At 48.1% G+C, this 9,700-nt stretch overlaps 1 protein-coding gene across 1 annotated transcript in view; it reads left to right on the top strand.

Annotated features, from left to right (window-relative positions):
- Nucleotides 1–611: 611 nt before the first annotated feature.
- tgfbi (transforming growth factor, beta-induced) overlaps nucleotides 612–9,700 on the top strand; it is a 21,028-nt gene continuing 11,939 nt past the window's right edge. Inside the window, 7 exon segments of the mRNA XM_020594100.1 lie at nucleotides 612–819; nucleotides 1,840–1,938; nucleotides 7,242–7,306; nucleotides 8,095–8,252; nucleotides 8,406–8,570; nucleotides 9,267–9,413; nucleotides 9,493–9,700. The exon segment at nucleotides 9,493–9,700 is cut by the window's right edge and continues 222 nt beyond it. Of these exon segments, the coding sequence (XP_020449756.1) occupies nucleotides 707–819; nucleotides 1,840–1,938; nucleotides 7,242–7,306; nucleotides 8,095–8,252; nucleotides 8,406–8,570; nucleotides 9,267–9,413; nucleotides 9,493–9,700 (955 nt within the window). The 5' untranslated portion in view covers nucleotides 612–706.

The following is a 9,700-nucleotide window of genomic DNA, read 5'->3' as shown; positions in this document are numbered from 1 at the left end:
GTAATGTCCTGATACCTTCTCTTCTGTAGAAGTCACCACTGGTGTCACTGTGTCCACCCTGTGGAGACTCAACAATACTCAGAGCAGACAAGTTATGAAGTCTTGAACAGAAAAAGCTGTCACCATGAAGGAGGCTGAGAACAAGCAGAAGCCAGAGCTTCCACCTGCCGCCTCCTCTGTAAAGCGTGTGCTGCTTTCTGGAACAGCATATGTTGCACCTGTATTTGTCTTTTAGCCAAATGTTGTGCATCCTTCAAAACCAGTACACAACACGGCTTACAAAATGAAAGCATCTTTCACTAGTGAGCTAATGCGCCTGGTTCCTGGTCTGGCTGGGAGCCACTGAAAACTGAAAACCAGAAACCCAGAGCTGACGTTCAGCTTTGACTGCGCTTAGGTCTTTGTTTCTTTGACTGAGGTGAAACTCCCCAGAGCTGGAGACCCGGAGCTCTTCTGTCAGGACTCTCAAAGTCCTTTTCATTCTGTTCGACCCTGTGATAGAGCCGCTACTGGTGGATCTGGGATAGTCCTCAGTCCTCCTTCTGGGTGTCCTATATCTCGCCCCTCCTCCCGCCCCTCCCCTGTCCAGTCTATAAATCCGGTCGCTCCCGGGTCCGGAGGGTACTGCGGGCAGAGGAGACGAAGAGAAAGCAGATCGTGAAGAGCAGGCTCAACATTACTGGTCTTTTTTTATCATAAAGGCAAGATGAACGTGTGCGTACTGGTCCTGGGTCTGTCCCTGGTTCTGGTCACGTGTGTGGCCCGGTCTCCGTACCAGGCGGTCATGCAGCACAGCCGGATCCGAGGCCGGCAGCAGGGGTGAGTTTGATCCGGCTCCGGGTCCAGTGTCTTACAGTAGACTGTGCGCATAGCGACGCACTCCGCTTCCTTAACGCTGGATCATATGAGTTGTTTTTTGTGTGGCCGTGGCCAGTAACTTGAAAACGTTACTGCAGTAAAAGTAGCAACTGTTACTAATGTGAAAGTACAAAAGCATTATCATATGAATGTAATTGAAGTACCAGCAGTACCAGTACTCATCCTGCAGAACGGCCCGTGTCCCAGTAACGTCTCTGATACTGGATCATAGTGACTAATTACTGTGTCCATCACTTTAATGCTGCAGCTGGTAAAGGTGGAGCTGATGGTAACTACCTTATATACTTATACTGGGAAGTACTTTACATCCTACTGGGTAGCTGGTGGATTTCCTACTGGGATCAATAGAGTCTGATGGTTCTACTGGGTTTGGTTTGATTCATCTGATTCTGGACCTGAAGGTATCAGGTACATGTAGTGTAGTAAAAAGTACACGGTTTGTCTCTGACATGGAGTCACAGGATGAAGGAGCAGGACGTGGAAGTACTCAGGTACAGATACCTAAAAATTGTACTGTGTAGTACAGTATTGTAACTTCCCATTTTCAGAATGAGCAGGATTGAGCAACTCAGTCTGAGACACTGGGACTTTAGGCGTTAAACATATGGAGGTGAAGCTCCAACAAGGACGGTGATGGTTTAACTTCCCCCGATTCATGTACTGTCACTCAACAGTCATCACGGCCGCTCCGCTCTTACAGAATAAAACCACTGAGTGTGACCTTGGACACAGTGAAATACTCTTGCATTCAGATTTAAGGATTTAATAATTTAATAATAATTTAACCTGTTTCCTAATCCTGTAAGTGGAAAATTTCAGTGTGGAACTTTAAAGGAGCTTGAGTTTATGTTCCTGTCTGTGTGTTTATGTAGTGACAAAGCCATTTGGAAGCTTTGGAAAGAGATGTTTGTGTAGTTTAAAACCCTACTGACTCTTTTGTATGCGTCTCCTCTCTTTCAGACCCAACGTCTGTGCCATGCAGCAGATTAAAGGCAGCGACAAGAAGTATTTTACCAACTGCAAACAGTGGTACCATCGCAAGATCTGTGGAAAACCCACGTGAGTCTGAATCAGAAAATCCTGTCTGTAGTTGTCTGAGCCTGGAGATCCTGCTAAAGAATGAAAGAGTCTGGTTTGACACATCAGTCCTCAGGAGATTGTTGGGAACTAAACTGTTCCTTTTCTTGACATATGTGCCTAATACAAGATGCTGTCTGCTCTCTGGGACTGTTTTGTGTCGAGGTGTTATTGGGGAGTCTCCTCTGGTTCTGGACCAGTGTTAGACAGGTTTTGTTTCTGGATTTCAGAACTGGAGTTTTCAGTATGTGTAGCCTGAGTCCTGCTGGACAAACAGAGGACTGTCTCTGTTTGGAGGACTCCTCACCTCTTAATGTCTGAAGAAGGAGAGATGTCAGCCTGGACACCCATCAGTGTTCAGTCCACCTTCTGGTCCCAGAACCTGCAGGCTTCACTTGAAGATGGCACACAGCTGTTTGGTTGTCTTTAAACTTACGCTGATGTGTTTTATTTCTTTCCTGTGTGCACATGCTGCAGAGTCCAGACTGCCGTTGACGTGAGCTAAAGACTTTTAGTTCCCTGCTGGTGTGTTCAAGGGCTGCTAGGAAACTCTAACGTTGAAGTGTTGAACAACACTCCCTCTGTCACATGGTCCTGCCTCTGGTAACTGTGCTTCCCGAGCTTTTATTCCAGCAGAGTTGGTCAGTGCAACATCGGACTTGGTGTCAGATGGGACCTGTGTTGATCAGAGATATAGGTTACAGACGACACTGTGCTCTGACGCCGTGCAGACACTGCAACTTTGTGTTTGAGCTCACTGAGCACCAACTCTGCCGTTTCTAACCTTTCTTCTTGAAGGACATGTTCCTCCTGATCCTCACATACTTTTACCACAGTAAAGCGTGTGCTCAGTGTGTTTCGGCACTGAAGTGAAGGACTCCATTTTGGGAGAGAAACACACACTTTGTTAATGAGGCTGTGCAGCAGAGCAGCAGCTGCGTCACAGCTTTTGCGCTGCCTAACCCCTAACCCTTAGCAGAGCAGGATTATAGCACACTGGGCTTCTGTGTGGCTCCAAAGTTCCTCCTGTAAATGTGGCAGTTATCTGGAACCTTCCAGTCTACTCGCACTCAGCAGAAAAACCTTCCTGTTGTGGTGTTAAACCTGAGGAATGGTCTTTTGGTCGACGTGCAACAGAGAAACATGCTGCTAAATCCCAGAATTCTCCTCAGCTTTCTGTATAAGCACATTCTTGAGTAAGACAGGGCTCTTTGTGGTGCTGCAGAGCTGTGAACCTGATGGAGGAGGGAGGGAGTTAAATCAAGTCAGGAAGATTTCAGCCTGTGAGAGGACAGAAGTCTGCTGGAAATGTTTACAGAGGAGCAGAGTCCAGGTCAGGGTCAGGTTTTACACCAGCAGCGGGTTGAGTCAGCTGGTGCAGAGTTATGTTGTCATCAAAACATAGCCATCATTCACTGGTTCACAGCAGTGAACCGAGCCCAGATCAGCAGGCAGCGGTCGGAGTCATTGGTTGATTAGAGCCCAGTCACCAAAGACATGGTGGTGTCCTTCGAGGGGCCCTAGGTGGAGGTTGCCTAGACCTACAGATACCTGGATCTGCAAATGGATGACAAACGGTACTGATCCACCAACACACATGCACTGTTCAGGAAGGCACAGAGCTGGCTGTACTTCCTGAGGAGGCTGGGGTCCTTCAGCATCTGCAAGAAGCTGCTACAGATGTTCTACCAGCCTGCCATCGCCTGCGTCCTTTTCTATGCTGTGGTGTGCTGGTGAGGCAGCATTAGGAAGAGAGACGCCTCACGGCTGGACAAGCTGGTGAGGAAACGTGGCCCTGTAGTGTGTAGAGAGCTGGACTCCCTTACACCTGTAGTGGACAAGAGGACCCTCCAGAAGCTGCTGTCCATCCTGGAACATGTTCATCACCCTGTGCACAGCGACATCACCAGGCAGAGTCGACACCAGGTGCAGTGAAGCTGCTCCGGTGGCCCAACAGCTTACTGAGACACTGTGTTGGTTCTACTTTGTCACCTGTCCGACTGTGTGGATATGTGACGAACAGAGTCACTCACCCCGAGTGTGGAGGTGAAACGTGGGCTGCTGCTGGAGGCATTTCTTCATTCTGAAGGTCAGTCTTCAAAAATCACATGACCACTTTGTGTTGTCAGGAGCTGCTGTTGATGATCGGGCTTTCTGATCGGTCCTCTCAGTGTGTGGACTAAGTGTTGATCCGTGTTTTCAGTTTCCATGGAAACAGCTGCTTCAGCAGAAATTGTCAGTAACAGTCGATGATTCATCTCTTCATATGCCCTCAATTTTTCTCTTCTGCATTTTTCCTGTTTCCATCTTTGCGCCATTTTTATCTTCTCGTCCTCTCTTCTCTTCCTGTTCTGTCATCTCCACCTTTTTATATTCGTCTCCTGTCTCTTTTCTCTTTTCCTCACCTGTTTCTGTTAGTTAGATTCTTTCCTCTTTTGTCTCTCTGTTCTTGTCTTTACTCTTTTCTCCTCTGTTCGACTGTAAATGTGCAGCTCTTTGTGTGTTTGTTAACATACTTAAGAAATACGTCGCCCGTGTGTCTGCTTGTGTATTAAAGTGTGTCTGTGGTTGTGAAGGCCTCTCGGTGGTCCTCAACTTTTCACCCTGCTCCGTTCAGCCGAATGGTTCTCACACAGATTCTTTCAGCCCACAGGAGGAAACTGGAAACAGAGGAAGTGAGAGATTCTGTGGACGTTTGCAGGAAGTGAAGCTGAACACCCCGTCACACACAAATCCTTCAGCACACACTGGCAGTTTTGGACATTTAGCCCTGTAATCCCCCCACCCCACACACACACACACCACCACCACCACCACCCCTAACCCCCCCAGGCTCTTCACAGCTCTAGTTACACAGTGGGGTTGTGGTGGCATTTTGTTGGCCCTGCACTATGGAGCAATGGAGCTACAGTAGTAAAACTGCACCGGGGCGACGTGGCTTGGGAACGAAGGGGTGCGATGTTTTGATGTTTGTTGTTTTTGCTACCCACCACCTTAAACCTTAGTTCAAGTCCATGACCAGAATCATGATGCACATCCAGTGTGAGTGCAAATCATGCAAATGTGCAGACCGCTCACTTGGCTCAGCGGTTGCGGTTGTGAAGGCAACAAGCTTCATGTTTCTGGGGTGTGTGTTGTATGTCACACCTCTAGAGTTGAAGTCTGGTAGCTCAGGTAACAGACTCTGACACAACTCCAGCACGTCTCTGTTTAATAAAAGTTACAAATACAATGAAACTAGATGGAGCACGTGTACAGGGTCCAGGCACCAAAGCGAGCACAGAGAGTGTCTGAGCACTCCTCTGAGTGGACACACCATCCACTCTGTGTGGATGGAAGCACAGTGCCCTCACAGAGGAAAAACTACTTTACTCTCTTCTGAAAATGGAAAAATGTCCACAGCTGCTGCACTCTCATTCAAGTGTATTTCCTTACACAAGAAGTAGGGGGAGGAAGTATGACTGGAGTCGGGTCCAGGCCTCAGCCCACCCCCCACCCCATTAGCAGAAGCTTCTGTAATGAAATAAAATGAAACGTCTGGAGACAGAAGATGGAAACCTCCCTGAGGTCCTACAGCTTCCTGTCCAAGCGGCACTGAAATATAAACAAGTGGAGCTCAGCAACTGACTGTGTGCACACACTGGACTGATTATCCAAGCAGATGGAAATTCAACGCTTGTTTTTTATCCACATAAACAAAGATGGCTGCTGTGGATTCCTGTCAAAACAAAGAGAACGAGGTCGCAGTAATTCAGCTGCCGGGGGCGACCCACTCAAGGGAAGCCTTCCAGAAACATCCAGCCGAGAGAAACTGCTTTAGTGTTTGACAGGAGGCTGGATGCTGCAGCATGGCGTCGTCCTTCAGCCTGTTTGTCACATTTGTCTGAGAAAAGTTTTACTGACATGAATCTGCTCCAAACACTGAATGAGTCACCAAAAGAAGCTGGAGGAGGATGAAATGGCATTTCCAGAGAGGCCATGTTGGTCGGAGAAACAGACTACAAAGTGCATGGGTGGATCAGAAGAGCTGCTGAACGGTCTGCAGCCACAGTGGCTCACAGAATGGGCCCACACCAACTGTAAGTCCTACAGTTTGGTTCCATGTATTGCTGACCACACATCGGACACTCAGCTGCTTTAGCCACACTCTCCTTTCACAATGACAAGTCTCTCATTTCACAGCTGCTGTGTAGCGTTACTGTGTGCTGGCTACATGAGGCTGACCTCTGAAGGGACTGTGGCACTTATGGAAAACATCCGACCCCACCCACAGATTCTGAAAATGAAGGCAGACTTTGGTACAAATCCACCTGGTCTTACTCACCTTTTCAACCTGCACATTAAAACCCTGAGTGGGAGCCGCATGGGTCGAGTGTATGTAGACCAAGGTTTGAATCCAACCTGGGACCTTTGTTTTGTGTGTCCCCGTGTTTCCTGTCTGCCTCTTCTCTGTCAGCTTTTTAACAGGAAGTGCTCGCAGGCTAAGGTATTTGTGGAGTCTGAGCTGTAAAAGTAGCTGTGTGGGTCCAAAAGCAAAGTGAAACCAATTCCGTCCACATGTCAGGTCTTAACGTTCAGCCCTGATCTTTGTGTGCCGGTGCTTCCCGTCCGTGTGTGTCAGGGCCATGTACCCGGCCCCGGTGTGAACACCACTCAGCTCCTAAACTGCCACATGCGCACAAAAATAACAACCAGGTGGTATGTGCGACAGTCACATGGCCCAGTTTCCCCCCAAACCGCTGGGTTACGATACGTATGGACTGAACAGATCGGGAGCATCCTGAGGACTCTGCAGAACCGAACCTGGACACAGACCAGAGTTCATCTCTGGAAGATGAAATCATATTTACTGCCTGCAATCTGCAGTATTATGGGAAGCTGTGTTTGTGATATTAGGGAAACAGGGTGCACCTGTAGTGTGTCTCTGTCTGTTACTGTGCACCTAACTTTATTAGCACCACTGCACAAGACAAGGCTGTGTGTCTCGTGACGCAGAAATATTACAGACATTACAAGGTTCTTTCACCTTTTGCCACACAAAGGCAAGTCAATTCAATGCGTAACACAATGCACACAGATGAATCAGTAAATGCAACAATTACATGACAGCACGACGTAGCAACATGGGAGTGTTCATACTTGGTACTATGGAATCTCGCTGTTCTCAGTGTACTTCAGACAGTGAAACACAAACTGGAGGAGTGAGGACGGGAAGTAGATGGTCAGCCTGATGGAAGAGAAGACGAGTCTTCTCACGTGTCCTTTTGTGTGTGTTTTTGCTGCAGGGTGATCACCTATGAGTGCTGTCCTGGTTATGAGAGGATTCCTGGAGAGAAGGGCTGTCCTGCTGGTATGACCTCTGACCTCTGGCCCCACAAACCTGAAACAGAATGCTGAGCTTTCGCTTGTTTTTTATTTAAATATTATTAATAATGTTAATGAAAACAAACTGACAGATGATTTCATAAGTTTCATAACTGCCTTAAAGCACCGTGACTGATATTTTATGACAGTCTGTGTGGTAGTGACTGATCAGCTGACTGTGCAGCTCCTCTCAGCTTCACAGCGAGTCTCAGCTCAGCATTTAGAGCTGGACCACAACGTCGCCGTCCTGGTTCACTTTCACCGCTCTCACAGCGTGGCCCAGGGCCGCAGCAGGAAGTGGCTGTTCTCAGAGGAGACGCTCTAAACAGTCGCTGTCAACAAACGTCAGACAGAGCCAGTCAGAGACCAGCTGGTGAACACAGTGCAGCAGTTAGCAGCTCCATAGCCAGATGTGGTGGTGGAGACCAAACCCAGAGCCAACAGAGAGGGAGCACGGGGCTGAGAACAGTATTTTTTATAGGGCTGTACCCGACTAAGGAAGAGTCTCAGTTGATGACATGTTTCTTGACTAATGACTTGACCATTTGACTATTAGGTGGCAGCGCTACTTTTTAATTCATTAATAAAATTGACCTATTTGTACAAATGAGACCAAAAATTAACCAAATTGCTGACCAGTTCATAGAAACCGTCCTACTTTCTAGACACAGTCACAGCACAGCTGCATTGTGGGTATCTCAGTTTGTTTATTTTAGCTGCAGCTGAAAGGTTAGTGGTCGAGTTTGTTTAGTGTGTCTATGTATATCACTGCAGCGCTGCCTCTGGTGAATATCTACAACACTCTGGGCGTAGTCGGAGCCTCCACCACACAGATGTACTCTGAACGAGCCAAACTGAAGGAGGAGATTGAAGGACCGGGAAGCTTTACCTTTTTTGTTCCAAGCAACAAGGCTTGGGATGCCCTGCCCTCGGTGAATACCACAAATACTGCAAGAACAATCCTTTACATTTGAAGATGTTGTGTAAATTTGACTGAGAAGCTGACGCCTTCCTCTCTGCACACTGATTGTGAGATCAGCCGCTTCCTGCTTCGTGCTGACTCTGTGTTGTGTTCATGGTTGCAGGAGATCCTGGACTCTTTGGTGAGTAATGTAAACATCGAGCTGCTGAACACGCTTCATTACCACATGGTGAACCGCCGGCTGACGTCCGAGGAGCTGAAACATGGATCCTCCTTTCCCTCCATGTACCAGGACTTCCCTGTCCACATCCAGCACTACAGCAATGGGGTCAGTGTCACCCCATAGCATGCTGTAACACACTACACATCTTACACTGCACCAGTGAGTGATGCTATACATGTACTATAACACACTGAAAAACATCCACCACTACAGTGACGGGGTTAGTGAAGCACTGCACACACACTGTAACACACTGCACATCCATTACAACAGTCAGTCATGTTAACCTGCCCAAATTTACAGCAGAAATAAACATGTTTACAGCCTGGTACAAAACCTGTTGTGGTCTCTGTAGCTAATTTCCCCTTCCTTGACAACTGAACTCGCCCTTTTAAATTATATTGAGACTAAAAGTTACACATAATTAAGGGCGTGGCCGCTTTGAGTGACAGAGGGGAGGGTCCCGCCATAGGTGCCTGGCCACTAGCTGTCTACTGAGCTCCACTTGGCTCCACCCCTTTGCCCATTGTTGGGTTAGACCTAGCAGGCTGAGTGAAGCGCTGCCAAGATGGTGATGGCCAGACTTGAGAAAACCAGTGGGTGATGTCACAGTAGGTTTGTCCATCTTTTATTTGCAGTTAGTGGGTCACTGACGCACTGCAGCTCACTAACATGCACATTACAGTGTGCATGACACACTGTGATGCACTATAGCCCATCAACCAGAGGGGTCAGAAGTGAACTGATCAATAGCTCGATGGGTTACAGCAGCAGGCTCCCTCCATTTTGTCATCTCCTCAGATTGTGACAGTGAACTGTGCTCGTCTGACCAAACCTGACCAACATGCCACCAACGGCATTGTGCATGTGGTCGACCGTGTCATCACCGCCATCTCCAGCAGCGTGCACTCATTCATTGAAACTGATGACGACCTGGAGACTCTGCATGTGAGTACATTAATCAATTGATCGAGAACATCAATATAAGCACTGTTGTTCGGTCACTGACCTCCTATCTGCGCCTCAGACGGCCATCGCCGCTGCAGGTCTCTCCACCATTTTGGAAAATGAGGGCCAGTACACTGTCTTCGCTCCCACCAACGAGGCCTTTGAGAAGATTCCTCAGGACACCCTGAACAGGATCCTGGGAGACCCCGTGGCCCTGAGAGGTGACCCGGGCCTCACTGTGTTAACTGTACTGCTGATAATGGTCTGTTTGTAGTGTTCTTAGTGTT

This window comes from Monopterus albus, unplaced genomic scaffold, assembly GCF_001952655.1.
Source record: "Monopterus albus unplaced genomic scaffold, M_albus_1.0 scaffold21.1, whole genome shotgun sequence".
Classification (NCBI taxonomy): domain Eukaryota; kingdom Metazoa; phylum Chordata; class Actinopteri; order Synbranchiformes; family Synbranchidae; genus Monopterus; species Monopterus albus.
This window is presented reverse-complemented; position numbering and strand designations above follow the sequence as displayed.